General features: G+C 35.8%; 1 protein-coding gene across 4 annotated transcripts in view; it reads left to right on the forward strand.

Annotated features, from left to right (window-relative positions):
* Positions 1-21370, forward strand: part of LOC106876206 (neprilysin) — a 162848-nt gene that overhangs the window by 134386 nt on the left and 7092 nt on the right. For all 4 annotated transcript variants that reach the window (XM_052970054.2, XM_052970055.2, XM_052970053.2 and 1 more), the window contains exons 18-21: positions 10850-10980; positions 12651-12716; positions 18291-18389; positions 20086-20162. In XM_052970054.2, coding sequence (XP_052826014.1) covers positions 10850-10980; positions 12651-12716; positions 18291-18389; positions 20086-20162 — 373 coding nt within the window. The remainder of the gene's footprint in view (positions 1-10849; positions 10981-12650; positions 12717-18290; positions 18390-20085; positions 20163-21370) is intronic.

Raw genomic sequence — 21370 nt, forward strand, 5'->3', positions numbered from 1 at the left:
CCATTTCTTTTAGAGAAACGTTGTCATCTGCTGGTATTGATACATCAATTAGAAAGCATTTTTTTTCTTCATGATCTTTGACAACTATATCTGGTCTATTTGCCTTAATTTCTCTATCTGTGTGTATTGGCATATCCCAGAGTATGGTTGCTTTCTCGTTTTCTGTGACCTTTTCTGGCGTGTGTTTATACCATCTTTTTTCTGTTGTTATTCCATAGTGTTGGCATAGCTTCCAATGTATATAGGTCCCAGTTCTGTCGTGTCTGTGAATATATTCCTTCTTAGCCAGGACTGGGCAGGGCAGCCAGAGATAATATGATTTATTGTTTCTTGTCCATCTCCACATATTCTACAGTTACTTGTTATATTTCTTTTCATTATGTGTTTTTGGTAATTTCTGGTGGGGAGGCTCTGGTCTTGTGCAGCAATTAAAAATCCTTCAGTCTCTGCTTTGAGTCCTGAGCTTCTCAGCCATTGCTGGGATTTTTCTCTGTCTATTTCTTTCGCATTTAGTTTAGCCCAGTATTTACCATGTAGGGGCTTTTCTTGCCATCGTTTTATCATGGTCCGTTGCTGTTCTAGTTTTAGTTTGGATTTCATTTGTTTTATAGCTTTTGTTTCTTCTTCTTCTTCTTCTTCTTCTTCTTCTTCTTCTTCTTCTTCTTCTTCTTATTCTTCTTCTACTTCTTCTTCTTCTTCTTCTTCTTCTTCTTCTTCTTCTTCTTCTTCTTCTTCTTCTTCTTCTTCTTCTTCCTCTTCTTCTTCGTATTTGTTAGGTAGATTGATTTCTTGTTTGTATTTGTCAGCTTCCTTAAATACTGAAAACAATTTTTTGTTTTGCTCGTGTTTTGTGGCTATTTGTATTAGTTTCCCTTGCTTCTGGAGTAGGTATTTTTGCAGTCCTATGGTGGTTATTTTATAATAGTTTTCTAGCTGTATAAGACCTCTGCCACCTTCTGTGCGTTGGATATATAGCCTTTCTATGTCAGATTTTGGGTGGTGCATCCTATATCCTGTCATTATTTTTCTTGTTTTCCTGTCTATTTTACATAGTTCGTTTAGTGTCCAGTTAAGGATGTTGTAGCTGTAGCTTATAACTGGGACAGCTAATGTGTTGATACCCATTATCTTGTTTTTAGCATTGAGCTCTGTTTTTAGTATTGATCTAACTCGTCTATAGTACTCTTTCTTTATTTTTTCTTTCATTTGTGTATGTTGTATCCTATCTAGTTCATTGACTCCTAAATACTTATCTGGTTGGCTTTCGTCTTGTTCTCTTATTTCATTGGCTTTATCTAGTGTTATATTGCTACTTTTAACTAATTTTCCTCTTTTCAGGGTTGCTTTGGCACATTTTTCTAATCGGAATTTCATATCTATTTCCTTGGTAAAGCCGTGTACTGTCTGTAGTAGTGTTTCTAGCTCTTTGTCGTTTTTTGCATATAATTTTAGGTCATCCATATATAGAAGTGGCTGACTGTTTTTCCGTAGCATTTGTAACCGCATCCAGTTCTATTTAGCAATTCTGTTAAAGGTGTGAGTGCCAGGCAGAACAGGAGCGTGTCTCCCTGGAATATTCCTCTTCTAATGGGGATGGCTTTCGTTTTCACAAGTTCCTCTTTTGTTTGGAGCTGTAGCACTGTCTGCCATTTGTTCATTGAGTGCTCTATGTATTTTATGATAATTGGTGCCACCTTGTTTATGGCTAGTGTTTCCAGAATCCACGTGTGGGGAACACTCTCGAAAGCCTTTTGATAGTCCACCCAGGCCATACTGAGGCCTTTCTTCTTTCTGCGGCTGTCTTCAGTTATGGCTTTATTGATCAATAGTTGATCTTTACAGCCGTATGAGCCCTTGCAGCATCCCTTCTGCTCTTCTGGAAACAGGTTGTTATCTTCCAGGTGTTTACTCAATCTCTGCGATATTATTGCAGTAAAGGCTTTGTAGATCGTAGGGAGACAGGTTATAGGTCTATAGTTTTGTGGTTTCCCCGTTTCCGTGGATTTGGGGATTAAGATGGTTTTCCCTTTTGTGAGCCATTCAGGCATTGTCTCTGGATCTGCTAGTATGTTGTTAAAGTTTTCTGCCAGCTTTTTATGCATTCCTGGCAGGTGTTTTAACCAGAAATTGGGGATCTTGTCGTGTCCAGGTGCCTTCCAGTTGCTTAGTCTTTGCAGTGTCTGGGTGACCTCTTCAGTTGTTATAGGGGCCCAGAGTTGCTCAGGTGCTAAGTTCGTTGTCTTAATGGTCCTTTTCCGGGGTTGTTGCTTCACCGACCATATCTGTTTCCAGAATTTCTCTAGTTCTTCTGCTGTTGGTGCTGAAGTAATGTCTATCTTATTTTTACCAAGTTCTTGGCAGAGTTTTTTGGGGTTGGATTGGAACTGTTTGTTTTGTTCAAAGAAACGTTGGCGTTTCTCATACCGGCGGATCCTTTGTGCTTTGGCAAGGATGTCTTGCTTTAGTTTTTCTTTTGTCCCAGGTAAGTCTTTTTCTGTAATGCTGTATTTGTACAGTATTTTTGTTTTCTTCTTGTTACTTAGTAGTGTTGATTGTTTACTAATTTCGTTGAGAATCGATAAATCTTTTCTCTTTTTTTAAATTTTGTTCTGCATGTTATTTATCCACAAGGTCTGTTTGGGTGGTAGAACTCCTGTTCGGATGGGTTTGAGTGAGTATCCTGCTGCTTTTGTGGCTGCAGTGGCTGCCGCATATATTATGTCATTTAGCTTAGTGATATTGCCTGTTTCTGTGGTTGTTAGTTCCGTGACGGCCAGGTTTATGCTATTTATTATTGATGTTGTTTTATTGTCTATTTTGATTTTGGGAGATATAATCTGTGGTCCATTCTAAGATCTGTGGTTTTCAGTTCTTTGGTTATTTTCATTTTCATAGTATCGTAATTATTAGGTTTCCCTTCGTTATTTCCAGGCTTTATATTTGTCTTGCCTTCCTTTTCATTCATATGTTTGTCTGTGGTGTTCTGGATTGGTGCTTTTTGTATACTATTATACATCTCTACGGTCTGGGTTTGTTGTTTTTTGTTTACTTCGTTTTTGCCGGAAATGTTACGTTTGTCCTCGTGTTTTGCTATCTCAGTGTTTATATTATTATTTGGCCTTGCTGTGTGACTACTATCTAGATTTTCCTGATGTATTTTTTCTTTCAATTGTTCTATTTCTATTTCTGATATTTTTTTTTTTTTTTGCTTTTAGAATATATCTTCTTATGTTAGCTAGTTTGTTAGGGTTCATTGTTTTATCGAGGTCTTTATTTACATTATTTTTCTTCCATATTTTATATGTATGTGTTGTTGCGTTTTCGTTTTTTGGGTAGAGCACTGCTGTGAAATAGGCGTGTAGGATCGAAATGTGTTCCTCACGTGTCCATTTATGCCGTTTTGGTTTTGTTTGCGGGATATGAGGAACAACGTCCGGCCCTTTATTTTGACGGTCATCGTTTTCGTAGGGTACCGGTTCGTTTATTTCTGTTGTCAGATTGTTTTGCACGTTCATATCTTCGTACGTTTTTCGTAACAAGCTTACAGTACGTACTTCTCGGTTGTTATTCTTGGGTGGAATAATACCGGTGTTATTTAATCTGTTTGTAATTTTTTTGTACATGGTGATTTTGGGTTCGAAGATGGTCTGATTTTGATGTAACACGTGTGTTTACGATCGCTGTGCGGGTAGTGGAGGTATCAAGTTAAAATACATCATTATATTTGGAAAAATAGGAATAAATTTCAATGAGTATTACTTACTCGGGTATAGTCCAACCCTTTGTCAGCTATTTTTTGGCTCCATGCGATGTCTTTATTTCCGATGTTTTTGGATAAGTTTCGGAGCAGTGATTTATCGTACTCACATGTTAAACTTCCCCGGTGTCTTCTTCCTTAAACTTCTCCGGTGTCTTCTTCTTAAACGTCCCCGGTGTCTTCTTTAAACTTCCCCGGTGTCTTCTTCTTAAACTTCCCCGGTGTCTTCTTTTAAACTTCCCCGGCGTCTTCTTTAAACTTCCCCTATTATCATCATCATTATTATTATTATTATTATTATTATTATTATTATTATTATTATTATTATTATTATCATTATCATCATCATTATTATTATTATTATTATTATTATTATTATTATTATTATTATTATTATTATTATTATTATTATTATTATTATTCAAGCACTGCCTGGAATCAAACTCGGAATCTTGGGGTTAGTCACCCGCGCTCTTCATCACTACGCCATATGCCTCAAAGACTGCGTTATACAGACAGATGGTAGCCCGTGCTCCCATCCACTACGCTATATAGCGTAGTCGATAAGAGTGCTGGCCACTAACCCTCAGATTCCGAGCATATGGCGTAGTGGTTAAGAGCGCGGGCTACTAACCCTTGAAGAATTATTACGCAAGAAGGGACTAAACAATCAGTTCCATATAGCCACAATAAAAGTTACTGGAAAAAAACAGGTCGGATTGGTTGATGAAAGGAACATAAAAAAAAGAGACTGTGAGCAATATGCTAGCACCGCAAGACCAAGCTTTGGCCACGGACTGGAGGATCAACCTTAGGAATGAGCAAGTATCTCCGTTCTGCATCATCTGCAATAGAGTGGATTAGTCCAATGCACGTATCAAGAAACGATCAGGTAGCAAAAGTGCTACATTGGAAACTGCAAAATGTGGGGGCGACAGATAGGTAAGACGTGGTATGGGTACAAACCACAGAGAGTGGCGGAGTCGCAGACTAGTAAAATCCGCTGAGATTTCCCAATCCAAACAGATCGGTGGTTAGAGCCTAAGAGACAGGACCTAGTGGTGGTGGACAAGGTGCACCACCTATGCTATATAACTGAATTTGCTTGCCCTAAGAATATTCAAGAAGGAAGGCGAAAAGATAGAGAAATACAATTTTCTAAAAAACGAAATAGCCCGGCTATTGAAAATGAAGTTGAAGATAGTGCTAATTATTGTTTTGTCCTTGGGAACAGTATCAGAAGGCATCAAGACGAATATAAAGGAAATTAGAATAGAGTGCCGAGTAGAACAATTATAAAAATGTTTGCCGCCTTGGCACGGCCAGAATAATCAGATAAGTATTAGATAGCAGAAAAGAACAGATAGCATGGTACCGGAGGCTGAAGGTAGCAAGCCCAATACGCATGCAAGGATACAGGCGTTCCAATAAGACGTGATAAATAATAATAATATTAAGAAGAAGAAGAAGAAGAAGAAGAAGAAGAAGTATGGTTTCAAATTTCGCCATAAGGGAGGAGATCAGTCGATTACATCGACTCCAGGTGTTCAACTGGTACTTGATTTAACGACGGGCGAAATACCACTAAGCATTTCGTCCAGCCTTCCAATGACTCTCCCAGCTCACCGTCTTAATAATAATAATAATAATAATAATAATAATAATAATAATAACAACAACAGCAACAACTTACAGTTTGAATATCATTAACCGGTCAATTACTGAAACATGTATTGTTGACAGAAAAATACGAATATTGTTCACAATGCATAGAATGCACCACCCTAAAGCAGATAGAACGACTTTACCTGCTAAGAAAAGAGGGTGGCCGTGGACTTTTATAACTGGAATGTAGATTGACACAATTGGCCTAAACACCTACCTCAAAAACTCTCATGTCAGAATGTTAAAACGTGTCATAAAGCACGAAAGAAAGAAAGCATCATATTCAGTGACAAAACCGACAAATGAATATCTAAGTTAAATCCAAATACAATAAATCCCAGAATTAGACGTACTGGAACCAGGCACAGAAAAGGCTAAGCGTATGAAAATGCGTGCTAAAACTGCTGCCTTAGATATTCTTACTGATGGCAAGAAAAACCTTTCAATGGCAAATACCCAAAGAGAGCTAATAATGCCGATGTCGAGAGAGTCCTTACCCATCAATGGCTAGTGTCTTCTGGATTAAAATTAGAAACAGAAGGGTTTATTATAGCAGCCCAATACCAATGCCTACCTACAAGGAGCTATAAATCCATTATATTAAAGTACGGTAGTAGCCCAAAATGTCGTGTATATAAATAACAGAATGAAACCATCGATCATGTTGTCTACATGTGTAGTCTTCTTGCCCCTACAGAATATCTCAAAAGGTATGATAGAACAGGACAGTATATTCACTGGGTTATTTGCAAAACTTTGGACCTGCCCTATGATAACAACCAGTGGGGACACAAACCACCTCCAGTGCTTGAAAATGATATCACACACCTCTGTAACTTCACTGTTCAGTCTGACAGAAAGATAGATGTGAATAGGCCTGACATTATATTGAAGGACTTCAGACAAAAATCATGCCTCCTCATTGATATGACTGTCCCAATCAACATAAATGTATCTGTAAAGACCTACCAAAAACTGAGCAAGTATACAATCTTGAAATACAAAATTGGCAAAACGTAGAAGGATGAAAAATAAAGTCTAACTCGGCGGAATTTGAACTCAGAACGTAATGGTTGACGAAATACCGTAACTATTTTGTCTGGCGTCTTACGGATTCAGCCAGCTTGCCGTCTTAATGAGTATAATATTAATAATAAGAAGAAGAAGGAGAAGTCTATCGTGACCTTAATATCGTGACTTATGGTGACCTTAATTAAGGTCATGATAGACTATCCTACTAAAATTCCTAACCATAGACTACCAGTGCTAGATACAGAACTCTGGCTGGAAACTGAGAATAATAAAACCCGAATCCTTCATTCACACTATGCCAAACCTATGGCCTCTAAATACCTGATCCACCGGAACTCAGCTATCGCGGACAATGCCAAATTTAATATATTGATGACAGACCTCATCAGAGTAATGCGAAATGTTTCCCGCATGTGCGACCCTACAGAGTTAAAGAGACATATACAACATTTCGTTCACCGCATGCAATTCTCAGGTTACAGCCATAAAGAAAGGATCAGAGTATACAAAGGAGCTATGAGGAAATTTGAAACTATCAAACGTAACGATAGGAATGGGATTTGCCAACTTTATAGGAGCAAGTCATGGAACACCATTGAAAGGATTAAGAAGAGAATAGGGAAGGCCAACTCATGGTATGTTAACCACAAATACCAGAGTATCATGTTCGTCGACATCACCCCTATAGGCGAACTGGCGTACCGCTTTAGAAGGGCCCTAGACAAACTGAAGCTAAGAATTAGGGTTGTTGAAAGGCCAGGCAACCCTATCAAATCCCTTATCGGTAGAAACTACTCTTTTAGTAGAAACCCTGTACTTATAGGACGTGTACTGTATGTAGATTTAGCCCACAAATAAACTGTAAAGCCAGAAATGTAGTCTATAGTATAAGATGTACAGAGGGATGATGCAGTAACAAGACAACCTCGTATGTAGGGGAAACGGCACGGAGCATAGGAGATCGGGTAAATGGACATTGGAGGGAACTTAAGGAAGAGACTAGCTCATCAGTTCTGTACCAGCACGCTGTGCAGGAACACGGAGGTTCACTCAACAACATAGAAGTTAAAATCTTGTTCACACATAGAACAGACGCAAAGCTTAGACAAATTACAAAAGCTACACACATATTAGAAAATAAACCTAGCCTGAATAGGAAACTGGAATGGAATACTAGCACACCCTCCAACACGCCACAATATATAGCAGAATAAAGTCCCCATAAACTGATAACAATATCAACAAAATATAATACAATACACAGATAAACAAATGGAATTAAATAACTATATACGTTAACAAAATTAAATTAAATACAAACAAAAAAAGAAAGAATAGAAAAAATAAGTAGGTATAAACACATGAACAAATAAATAAAAACAAATTAAACGAACGTGTATAAACAGGAGATACAGATAATACAGGCACTCCCCATAAACACACACGCACTTACTAAACATAGACACACATAGGGGGATACGCATGCGCAAATAAAGACACATACAATAGGAATACAAAATACAAAATACAAAATGGCTGATCGTTAGTAAGGAAAGACACACAAATATGAAAGAGGAAAGCAAAGGACCACTGATGAGGTCACAGAAGTGTGAGGAAAGAACTCTGGCCGAAATACAATTAATGTAAAATAGAGCTGAAGCAAATTAGCAGCAAATATATAGTGTGTGTGTTTTTATTGGCGAAACGCAACATAATCATCCCCAAATACAACATTATTATTATTATTATTATTATTATTATTATTATTATTATTATTATTAAGGTGGCGAGATAGCAGAATCATTAACACTCCAGGCGAAATGCTTAGCGGTATCTCGTCCGTCTTTACTTTCTGAGTTCAAATTCAGCCGAGGTCGACTTCGCTTTCATCCTCGGGGGTCGATAAATTAAGTACCAGTGAAATACTGGGGTCGATATAATCGACTAGTCCCCACCCCACATATTTGAGGCTTTGGGCCTCCAGTAAAAAGGATTATTATTATTATTACTACTACTACTACTACTACTACTACTACTACTACTACTACTACTACTAGTAGTAGTAGTAGTAGTAGTAGTAGTAGTAGTAGTAGTAGTACACAGCGTGCTGGTACAGAACTGATGAGCGCTTCTCTTCCTTAAGTTCCCTCCAATGTCCATTTACCCGATCTCCTATGCTCCGTGCCGTTTCCCCTCCATAGTAAGTCGGTGAGCTGACAGAATCGTTAGCAAGCAGGGTGAAATGGTTAGCGATATTTCGTCTGCCGTAACGTTCTAATTCAAATTCTCCTGGGGTAGACTTTACCTTTCATCCTTTCGGGATGGATTAACTAAGTACCCGTTGTGCACTGGAGGTCGATGTAATCGACTTAATCCCTACCGCCAAATTTAAATCTTGTGCTTCCAGTAGAAAGGATTATTATTGTTGTTGTTACTATTCTTTTGCTGGGTATGATGGAAATTGTCAGCTGTCCACAGCCAGCAACTAAGGTGACACTTGTTTAGTCGCCATGCTTCAGGGACCTAGCGAAGAATTCTTGCACTTCCAAGCAATGCTGGTTTATTTCTGCCTTCACACTTACACAAATCTGTTTTAGCCATGATCGTAGTCGAGTGCTGATACTTTGAAGTGCATCAATTACTATCGGTATCACTTCTACTTTCCTCATTGACCGCAACTTTCATATTTCCCACTTCAAATAGGTCATAGTTGTTTATTTTTTTCTTCTCCTATCATTTTGATCCTCTTGTTACCGGAGCATGCAATGTCGGTTATTTTTCATGTTCTTTCTATTTTTATTGACCACAAAAATGAAATGTAAGCTTTACTATGTCTGAGCAGGTGATCGTACTGCATCATTGCATCTAACAGGATTTTGCAATTTTCATTCTCCGTGACACAATAGTATGATTATTATTATTATTGTTGTTGTTGTTGTTGTTATTATTATTTTTATTATCATTATTATTCAGTAGTCTTATTTTTATCACGTGCTTCCACTGAACTACCGGGTGCAGCTCTATGTGCCTCGGGTATGTGCTGTGGTTTGTTGTGATGCTCATATTTTTTTACTGTATTGAAAGTGTTTCACGTAGGATGTGTGCGGTGCCTGATGTAACGTCTTGAAAACAGTTTTCACTACTTCGTCTATTACCTTCCTTGACCTTATTCATTTACTATAATTCATTTTGATTACTCGGCATTTACTAATGCAGCTGTAATCCATTATCTGCATCATATACCGATATCAATGCAATTTCTTCTTTCGGACATTACATCTGGTTTCTCTTACATCCAGCGTCTCCCAGTGCATTTATGCATATGTTTTACGCGCATTAAAGTAGCATACTGAGATCTTGCTTGACTCATTTCTTTGATGCCTCCCCTCAGCCGTTATTAAAGCTCATCTCTCATTGCTGTGCAGTAGCGCACTTTGCACTCAAGTATCATGCAGTGATAAAACCATTGTTGATCGCAATCATAAATGCTCCTTCAACTGTTTCTTATTCTTTTTTAATCTAGATATTACATTGCTGAAACACTTCCTCACCTAACTGCTAATTTGGTCACCTAGGCATAAGAGAAATCAAGCACTTTAAGGGAAACACCTGGGCATTCCAGAGAAATTGTCTCCCGAGATCCGTGCTCCATTTGTAATTAGTGTCTTGTACACCTGAAATCAACCTATCTGGTAGCCTGCATTTAATCCTACTACGTGGTTTGCATGCCCACTTATTATACACCTTACAGAATTCTGATATTATAATGGTGCTTCTTTCCTCCTTGTTTACTAAAACTGTCAAACAGTAAATTACTAACTTTATAAAATATGTTCTGATTATCTAGTTAAATGTAGTTAAATGTCAGCATTTCACAATCTAACTAAGATGGTTTTGACTATGTGGTAAGAAATCTTGGTGCCACCGGTTTATAAAAACTATCTTATAGCCATTCAGATCAATGATGATGCGGTATGATACTCAATTTAATTGCATTTTGGAGCTGGTTCGTGGTAGTGGATTGGTAGAATCATTAGAATGATGGTCAAAATGCTTCACGGTATTTAGTAAGTTGTATTAAGATCCGTGTTCAAATATGTCAAGCAGGACTTTGAGTTTCATCTTTCAAAGGGTTGAAAAAATAAGTTCCAAACTAGTAGTGGTGGTGAAGTGATCAATTACACTCCTCGAAATGTAAGGTTTTGTAGTTTGTTATAAATCAATATTGAGATCACAATCCGTCTGCATTTGTCTTTCCGTTTATCGGGCAAGCTTGCGTGATGTTATGTTCTTCACTACAAGTATATAAAAATATAACTGACTGTGTTAGCACGTAGATATACACCTTAAAATATTAAACTCTACACTAAATGGTACTTTACCAATTTCATTTAGGTATAAAATATGACGGAAAAGGAAATCTTCGCAATATATTAACGAACAATTCACAAGCAAAATTTGACGAACGAGCAAAACAACTCATTGACGCATATTCTAATTTCCTGATGCCAAGAGTAAATGAGACTGTAAGTATAACTGGTCTATTTCTACCAAGTGTTAAACCTTCTTTATGCATTAGTAGTATCAATTTGGCTCCATAGTGAATAAAACTAGCACTTATTTTGTACAGGCAGGAGATTTGTTAAAGACGAGAACGTTCCTAATAGGAAAGAAATTATTTCGATATGGGCTGCTATAAACACCAGTTAAGATTACAAAAATATTAACGCTGCTCAAATTATTGGGTTGACAACTAAGTTCCCACCGTTTCTTTCAATTTAATTTTTTTTTAAGGTTTAATAAAAATTATCAACTAATTAATCAATAATGCATTCACCCTTGTTGTTTACAACTCCTTCCCAACGTTCAACAAGATTTTCAATACCTCGTTGCTAGAAATTACCCGATTTCGACTCGAAAAATCGATCCCACCAAGCTCTCAATTCTGCATCAGTATTGAACGACACTCCGCGCATAGCCTTTGAATGAGATCGAAAAAGGTGGAAATCCGTTGGTGTCAAATCAGGAGAGTACGGTGGGTGTGGCAGCACTGCCCAGCCATGCGTTTGAATGGCTTCCTTGGTCATATTGGCGATATGAGGGCGGGCGTTGTCGTGCAGCAGAAGAACTCCATGCTGCCGATTAGGTCTTTTCTCTTGAATAGCCGTGTTGAGTCGTTCCATCTGTTGAACATATAGTTCCGCATTGACCGTTTGGTTCCGTTCACGCAATTCGTAATAGATAATCCCTTCCCAGTCCCACCATACGCATAACGCGGATGGAGATCTTGTTTCATACGCGGTGTCGCTTGTTTACCAGAGCTAAGCCGTTCCTTAGGCTGTTTCATATTGATATACAGGCACCATTTTTCGTCGCCAGTAACGATTCGATAAAGAAATCGTTGCTTGTAACCATGATTTGAGCGGTTATGAGCAAGCAAACTAGCGGAGATTGTGGCTTGCTGATTTTTGTTGTTGTCACTTAAAGCATGTGAAACCTATGCTTCATACTTCTGAACCTATCCCATCGATTGAAGATGCTTCTCTATAGCAGTGTGGAAGCATTCCATTTTCTCTGCCAGTTCTCTTGTCATTTGACGAGAATTTTCGTGCAAAAGTTGGTTTAATCGCACTTCACCGAACTCAACTGGACGGCCAGAACGAGGTGCGTCTTTGAGGTCAAAATTTCCATTTTTGAACTTGGCGTACCAAGCACGAGCGGTTCTTTCAGCTATGGCACCCTCTCCATACACAGCACAAATGTCGCGAGCATCTTTTGCGGCCTTAGAAGCTTGACTAAAATCAAAAAGGTGGTGTTGAAAATGCTCGTTTTTCTTAACTTGACATTCCATTTCAATGATTTGAAAATATACAAAAATTTACTCGAATTAACTAGAAAAAAAAAAAAGATTCCAAAATGATTAAAAAATAGAATTCTCGAAAAATAATAGATTCCTAAATTTAAAAACGCAATAAATTCCAAAAATTAAAAAGACGTCGGGAACTTAGTTGCCGACTCAATTTTATATTAACCGTTGCTTCATATGAGAAATGGTTCTTTCTATAAACATCGACTTTATATAAGCAGTAGTAACAACCCTCTTCACACGGTAAATTTTATAATTAAAGGGTAAATCTTTTGAAATCGTTGAGGAAAACCAATATTACATAAAAATCATTATTTACTCGTCTATTAGGTCAACGGTTCTTTGACAATTGGTGAAAATATTGCTGACGTCAGTGGTATGAAGGTTTCATATTTGGTAAGTAATTCATATTTTTTGGTATTGTAGATGTTCGTTTTTATCTATATTTTGGCTTTATATTTTACACTGGTTTATGTTGAATTAATATCCGGTATAGAAATTATTATATTTTTGTACATATATATTTCTATGTCAGCCAGTATCGTCAATCCTCAGCTCTGTGCTATACGTGATAACTAACGACTATATTTATAACTGTACAAATGTGATATCACATAATACGAAAAAGAAAATTCTAGAAGTAATCTAATGGAGAAGTGATGCAAATAATTTATACAGAATTTCAAGTCCTGCTAGTGTATATACATATGAGGCTTATGTATGCATGTGTACTTATCTCTTCCAATAACAAACAATTAAACAGGTATATTCAAAAAGTGAGAGTTTGACTGGAATATTCTGAAAGTTAAAGAAGAGCAGTGTCTTTATAAAACACATTATCTTCCTGAATAATGAGCTATTGAGTATCGGTATAACATGACCTCTTCTGATATTTCTGTTTATATATTTATTTGTATTTATTTAGTTTATTCATATAAATATGCATGTTTAGGTGCTTTATTATGGTTGTGACATATGTGTAAATGTGACACTATGTAAATGTACATACAGAGAATTGTACTGACGGCATTTCTGAGGAATTTAGATTACATTTAAATACTTTTGAATGACAATAAACATGCTCTTATGATTCTGACAAGTCACCATCCTAAATTCAATGGGTAAGCAGAAAAATTAAGTCGTCGAGAAAACGCTTTCCAGTATTACTTGTGGCTCATTGTGGTTTGTGCTCTCATAACGCTGATGTCATCTTCGTCTTTCATCCTTCCGAGGTCGTTAAAATAAGTACTAGTTAGGGATTGGTTTCGATGTGGTGGTTTCATCAATATCCTCAAAAGTACTAGCATCGTACCTAAATTAGGCTGCATTATTGAAGCTGTATAATAAAGATAAATTCTAGGTTTAATTTGAACTTTAATCATGAATAATTTTGTTCAGAAATTTACCCTGGAAAATCTTGTGACATGTTCCAAAGTCTTCAGTTCAATAGTATCAACAAAAACAACAAAAGAAAGAAAAGAAATAAAGCAGTTAGTTAGCAGGATTATTACTGCCGTACAGCATTTTCTTCTGGCTTATTTTGTCATGAGTTCAACTGCTGCCGATGCTGATTTGCCCTTTCAACTCTTCGAGATCTCAATAAGACACTGAAATAGAAGTAATCGACTATTCTGCCCTTAAAATTGCTGGCCTTGTGCCACATTTTGAAATCATTATGAATCATTAAGTGTTTGAGCTTTCTTGTCGATTTACTTTTTGTAGTAGAATATGATATGTAAAATTGTATCAACTTCTGAATTATTGATCAGTGAAAGGAATTTGCAAAATTCAACTCACCCATTAAGAAACATTGGGAAATAGATTGAAGTGAGTTCTGAACTTGAAATTACGTACATTTGTAATATTCTTTGATTTGAATAAAATGCATTTTATCTTAATCTTTTACTGTTGTGGAAGGATCCTGACCTGGGCTAGCGCATTTCAATAAAATAAAGAACTGTCGAGTTGGCAGTCAGCAGTTGATGGCGTTGATCGTTCGTTTAAGATTATTAGTTTAATATCGTACCTACGTATGGTGTAGTACGGAGCATATTCTGTCTGAACATATTAATTCTGCGAAAGGTTATTCTAGATAACCATATCTAAATCTTTATTTCAGTAATATTATTCAAAACACGAAATATGCACACCAAGTCACAATATTTTAGCTAATGCTTGTCGGAGATGGATCAAATAATTTTGATTGAGAAATCAATGCAGTGTTTGTCACTAATGTATCTTCTCGCACATATTAATAAGTAGTGTAAACTGATTAAGAATAATAAGGCGGTTTCCTGTAAGGATATGTCAAATATTGCATAACGTCTGTTGAATGTGCACCAAACCAATCATTACGATTCATCTAACATCTAAGAATGTTCGAACTTGAGTTTGATTAGGATCGCATGAATGCTTACTATTGCGTAGTTAAAACTCCAAAGATAAATTCAAGACTGAAGAATGGAGTAGCCGTTGATAGAAATATGTATTGCATTAAAATATACGTTAAGTTAAGATGAACATATATTTAACTCCAATAGTGTTTTTCAAATAAATGATGTGTTACTTCAATATGTAGATGACAAAAAATGAGATGGATTGTTTGAGTATATGAGGTTAAGAAATGTAGAAGACAAAGGCAATTACTATTAAATTAAAGTGAATAAAAGAGGAGGATTTTAGTTATAACTGAATTGAAGTGCCCTTACATAAGATCAAGGAGGAATTATAGTGATATAGGGATGGAAAGTGGGAGACAAGAAAATAAAATTAGCTTTATTATTAAATATTCAGAGATATTTCAGAAAATAGAATATTTTCTTTAAAAAATTCTGAACCGAGGGAGAATGTTAGTGAATTCAGTAGATAGTAGAGGTGCAAACTTAATTTTTAGATTTCAGGTAGGTGCATAAATGTATCAAACGGACTGAGAAAAAGTTGGGCCTGTATTATATACTTTAAAAAAGACCATAATAGTTAAGGGCTGCTATTGTTGTTCTCAGCGGAATATGAATCAATAAAAATATAAGAACACTGATGTTTGGAGAACAATAGAAATATGTTAAATACAGTGAACAAAACAGTTGACTAAATCAAAAGAAATAGCTTTCGCGAGCCTTGATTTTCCTCCCGACCTTATTTACCATTAATGTTGATTCTTGGTGTTTCCACTCCTGTATGCTCTCGCAAGTAGTAAAGAATTATGCTCAGAATAGGGGCTTCTCCTAATCTGGTCACTTTTTTCAAATATGCCACTGAAGTAGCTCTGGAAGCAGTAATACTTTCTAGAGAATGCCTTAACAAAACCTAAGATTTGCCTCACTCCCAACGAAACACGCAGAACACTAACCTGAAATTTCTAAGACTTCAAACTATCGCCATATAATCATTGATCTTACGTTGGATGCATTCGCCTTTTTGACAACAGACCTATTTTTAATTGAATTTTTATTAAACCTCATCACAAGACAAGCCTTTTGTGTGAGTCACTTGGACAAGAAACGTTCTTTCATAGGGCAGCATGCTTATATTGGCACTCACGAACAAACTGACACACTAAACAGCATATAACAAAACATAAAATAGGTATACGCAATCCATCCAAAAAGAGGCCGAACAGTTTGAAAACATAATCTATTGTTACACAGACAATTTCATTGAAATTACTTTATCTTTTAGTACACATATCCCATGATAAACGCTCTATTTTAGCTTTGGATGACATTCAATGCAGTATACTAGAGCTCCTTAGATCCTTACCTTCGCATGAAATGCATTGTCTTTCAGAGAGCATTTCAACTCGGGGAATATTATTACGTTGGCAGACGTTAAATCCAAGGTTACGGCAGCTAGACATGCCGTGTCATATTAAAGTATCCAGACTCTGAAGTAATCGTGCCATAAATATCATTCAGCAGAATTAAACTGTGATTGTCCAACATAATACAGAATAGGTAACAAATCTTCAACTTTCTTATACGTCAATCAATGACACTATTGTCAAAGTAGTGTTCCCTCCTAGAAGAGGTGAGCACTGAACTACAAAATTATGCATGTTCTTTTCTTTTGAATATGTCTGATACTTCAGTGACAGACAGTACCACACAGCAGAAAATTGTTTTCAATAATATATCTCGGAGAAATACATGTCCTTAGAAATACATGTCCTTAAAATGGAAACATCGCAGCAGTGATACGGCGACTAGAAACACTGGGGTTTTCAGTTAGCAACAGTTTCTTCATATCAACATATACTTGTTTAGATTTTGTTAAATATCTCATCTCATTCTTGTAACAATGCATTATCATCAAGTTGCTTGTCTTTTGTTTCCTTTTTTCTTTTTTAGATTTATCCGTAAATCCTCTTCCTTTAAAATCAATATTGAGGCTTTAGATCACATTTGATTGTTACTGAAAGAACTGTTCATTTATTTACGCTTTCAGAGCGGTTGACTTACATAATTATCAGGTCATCCCATAAGTTCTGTCCGATTTTACCTATTTTAAAATTGAATGAAATTTAATAGTATTTTAGAATTTCTAATGAATTTTTAAATTATTTTTATGCATTGTGTACATTTAAACTAATTAAATATTATTTTACAGAATAATAAAATTAAAATTTCTTTGATTAAACCTTTATAACATGGAAGTATCCAAAGAGCATTTAAGGCACATAATGCTTTATGAGTACAAAAAAGGAAACGCTGTAGCCGAAGCGACTCGAACCACACACTCAGTTTATGGGAAAGAATGCTTGAATGACAGAACTTGCAGAAGTTGGTTTGCAAAATTCAGAAGTGGAGATTTCAGCCTTGAAGATGAAGATTGAACAAAACGTCCAGTTGAGTATGAGGATAAGCTCCTTGAGGCATTACTTGAAAAAAATCCTGCATTATCAGTTGCAGAATTGGAAATAAAGCTTACTTCAAACCGTACAATTTTTCATCGTCATCTTCAACAACTTGGAAAGCTTCCTAAACTTGGAACATAGGTGCCTCATTAATTGTCCGAAAGCAACCGCAAATCCTGAGTTGCCATCTGCTCTTCTCTCCATTCTCGCAAACTCATTTCACCAATTTTGTATAGACTTGTGACAGGTGACAAAAAATGAATCTTCTATCGAAATGTTAAACGTCGAAAATAGTGGCTTGGTAAAAGGGAAAAAGCTCAACCACAACCGAAAATGGAACTTCATGGAAAAAAATTCTTCTCTCTATCTGGTGGGATTCCAACGGAGCAATTCACTTTGAATTGTTACTACCTAATGCAACAATCAATGCTTAAGTCTACTGTCAGCAATTAAAGCGTTTGAAACAATGCTTTGAAGAAAAAAAGACCCACTTTAGTGAATCGGAAAGGAGTGATGTTTCATCAGGATAATGCGGGACCCCACACTGCAAAGATCACATCACAGAAGATCGAAGAGCTTGGTTGGGAAAAAAATTCATCATGTACCTTGCTCCCGGCTTTGCTCCTTCAGACTACCATTTGTTTCGTAGTTTACAGAATAATTTAGGAGACGTATCTTTCACAAGCTAAGGTGGAAACTGACATTTCAGAGTTCGATTTGAAACAAAAAGAGTTTTATATTGATGAGATTAAAAAGCTTGTAAATAGAAGGAAGGAAGTCATAGATAATCAGGGAAAGTAAATTTGATGATTAAATTTCAATTAAATATAACATTTGATCACTTGTTTTCTGTATTCAAAATTCGGACAGAACTTATGGGATGACCTTATTTTAGTCTACCGAATTATAATCATTTCTGTGTACAGTTGCAGCTTTTTTCTATTCTGGGTTTCTTTTCCGTTGTGCTGGAGTTTGACGAGTATAATTTTGCTTTTGATAAAATTTGTCCCGGCCAAATACTGGAATCAACATATTCTACATTTATTTATTCCAAAATATTTGATATGGTGACAAAGTTTACGAATCATTATTTGTTTTCTTTTTTCTGATTTTAACAGGCTTATAACATGTGGTTATCTGATAAAAAGTCGAAAAATGGTACCTTTCCCAACCTTAGTTTGAGCCGTGAGCAATTATTCTTCACCGCTTTTAGTCAGGTCAGTTTCCAAATACAGATGCACGCAACAAAATAATAAGCTTTCAACATAAAGCTACATTGTCTGTGTATTTTCTATACCTTTTCTTTATTCATGTTCGTGATGTTAATGTGATAAATAACATATGCTGCTTAAATGTTTATCTCTTTGCTCCAGGTACTTTTTTTTAATGAAATTATAATCTTAACAGGTCTTACCATTCGTCATTTAATATTTCTCGAAATATCTGCTTTCTTATTGGACATTTTTTGTGAATTTTGGAAGCCCCACAGTCATGGCAGTTTCCTCATTTTTTTGCCTCATAATATCCTTACAAACATTAACTTTTGATCTTTAGACTAAGATTACTCCACAACTGCTTCAAACAAAAGACTTAGAATATGTTCAATGAAAACAATTTTCTATTTTCAAAGTATAGCATTACCATTATCAAGTAGCTATCATAGTTTTATTTGCAACACACTGAACATACTATAGTTCGAAAAGATATGCACACATTTCCTTGCAATATTTGATTGCATTCTTTTATATATTACGAGCAAAACTAAATGAAATTCTCTCGACCGTTTAATTTTCTTTGGCTGATGTCATGAATGCCATCGATTATATTCGAACCCCATACTTTGAACATGTCAGAAATCGTCGTCGTCATAATTATTATTTCTTTTCGAGTGTGTGTAGCGAGCTGTATATTCTCGGGATGTAGAGAAACGATATACATAAATGCTCATGTATTCCGCATCTACGGTAGAGAATAACTTGAATATATTTTGTATATTTAGAAATTATGAATTTAACTCTTATGCCATTATGAGCATGTAGAATGGGAGAATGAAAGTAATAAGGAAAGCATTCATTCTGAACGTATATCTGCAGATTTAAGCATGAAATATCTTATTCACTATTGACCTTCAATATCTGTTGACATGACATACAATTCAGTGATGTATTACTCTCTGAGTCGGCGGTGTTTTGACATGACTGAGTTTCTTTAGTCAGAGCCTAACCCGAATATATGTATATATGCAAGAGCGTTCGTTCTCGTCTATTGAATTCGGCAAACAACGTATCTGATAAAGTGTGCTGATCGCTGACGAGATATATTTAAGAGATATGAATAAGCAAAACAGCGAAAAATCAAATCATTGATGTATTTATTCGTTCTTAACTCATTCTCGTAGTTTAAAATGTGAATATGTTATTCACCTTTGCAGTTCATATTTGGCGAACAACCTGTCCTCATCTGATTGTAGTATAAAAACGATTTTTGTAGTTGTTATCGCTTGGTGTAGATTTATCTAAACTGTCTCTGAATAGGAAATTAATTTGGATACGAAGATGTTTATAAGATAACAACGCTTATTAAATTGCCAAATTTGTCACTGCAACATGTGTTTTACATTGCAGTTACTTCTATTTACCTTTGGACTAATGAATATTAATTACTTTAAAATAATTTGGAATGCGTGTATTTATTTGTTCTCATCCGATTGTTACTATCTCTAACCCTATCTCTTTAACTAAGGCAGATGTTAGGTTTCTGCCTTCACTTGTTGCCGATTGTAGTTATATATGTGACTACTTCAGGATATATACAAGCAATTAAGTACTTCATTTCTATTGAACCTTTGACCTCATGACTACGGAAAATATTGGATGAATATATTTATTTTTGTTGTTTCAATCGACTTATTAGATTTGGTGTGAGATTAGAAGTAATGATATGTTAAAAACACAACTGAAAACAGATGTTCATTCACCGGCAAAAGCAAGGTAAGCTACAAATCCATGAAATTTTCATATTGTAATTCCTTCTGTTACTAATAACATTTCGCAAGAGAGTTATCTGTTTCCATTATAAAACTGGGAACCATCCTCTCCTCCTACATCGGTAACTTCAGATCTGATCATCAAACTATGACCAGAGTTTGTGTAACTAAATATAAGCCCCGTTTCCTTTTGCTGCATTAAGCTGATTTTGCCACATTTTGAGCCAAAATTTATGTTAGTCATGCTGTAATAATGTGAGCAGAGATGTCCTTCCTGTTTTCGTCTAATTTATTTCGAGTGGTAATTATGAGTCACTGATGACATCTTTATTCAATATTTCAATCCTTAACTTTGCGTGTATAATTTGTACATTCGCCTTTAAATGTTGAAAATCAATATCTTCTGGAGTCTTACGGGTAAAAATAATGGGAAGGAGAAAGTAGGAAGTTTGTGTAACAAGTCAACACCAGCAGAGAGGAAACCGTATTACAAGAAAACCTACGAAGAAAATGCAACTGTGTATATAATCAGGAATATATATTTTCAATGAGGAAAAGATATGGAAAATGGAATATCTATCTGTCTGTCAGCCTATCTGTCTGCCTATGTATGTATGTATGTATGTATGTATGTATGTATGTATGTATGTATGTATGTATCTATCTATCTATCTATCTACCTATCTCTCTCATTTTCTCACTCTCTCTCACCGTATATATATATATATATATATATATATATATATATATATATATATATATATATATATATATATGCATACATATATACAAATAAACATATTTATGTGAGTGTATATATATATATATATATATATATATATATATATATATAGGACACAGTAGTGTGTCGATAAGCCAGCTGGAGGAGATGTCCTCCTGGGGCTAAAAGCAACAGTAACATCCACCCCTAGGGGTCAGCCACACTTAAGTGGCAATATACTTCACTTTATACATATATATGTATAAATACGTATATGTATATTTATATGCGTGTGTATATTATATGCAAACATTCATACACATATATACATGTGTGTGTATGTGTGTGTATGTGGGTGTATGTGTGTGTATGTATGTGTGTGTGCGCGTGTGCGTGTGTTTGTGCGTGTGTGTGTGTGTGTGTGTGTGTGTGTTATAGTTCTGTTCTGGCTCAGGTTCGGTCTTATTCCTGGGTAAGATTTAAGTAGATAG

This window comes from Octopus bimaculoides, chromosome 8 (assembly GCF_046866305.1).
Source record: "Octopus bimaculoides isolate indiv1 chromosome 8, ASM4686630v1, whole genome shotgun sequence".
NCBI classification, from domain to species: Eukaryota; Metazoa; Mollusca; class Cephalopoda; order Octopoda; family Octopodidae; genus Octopus; species Octopus bimaculoides.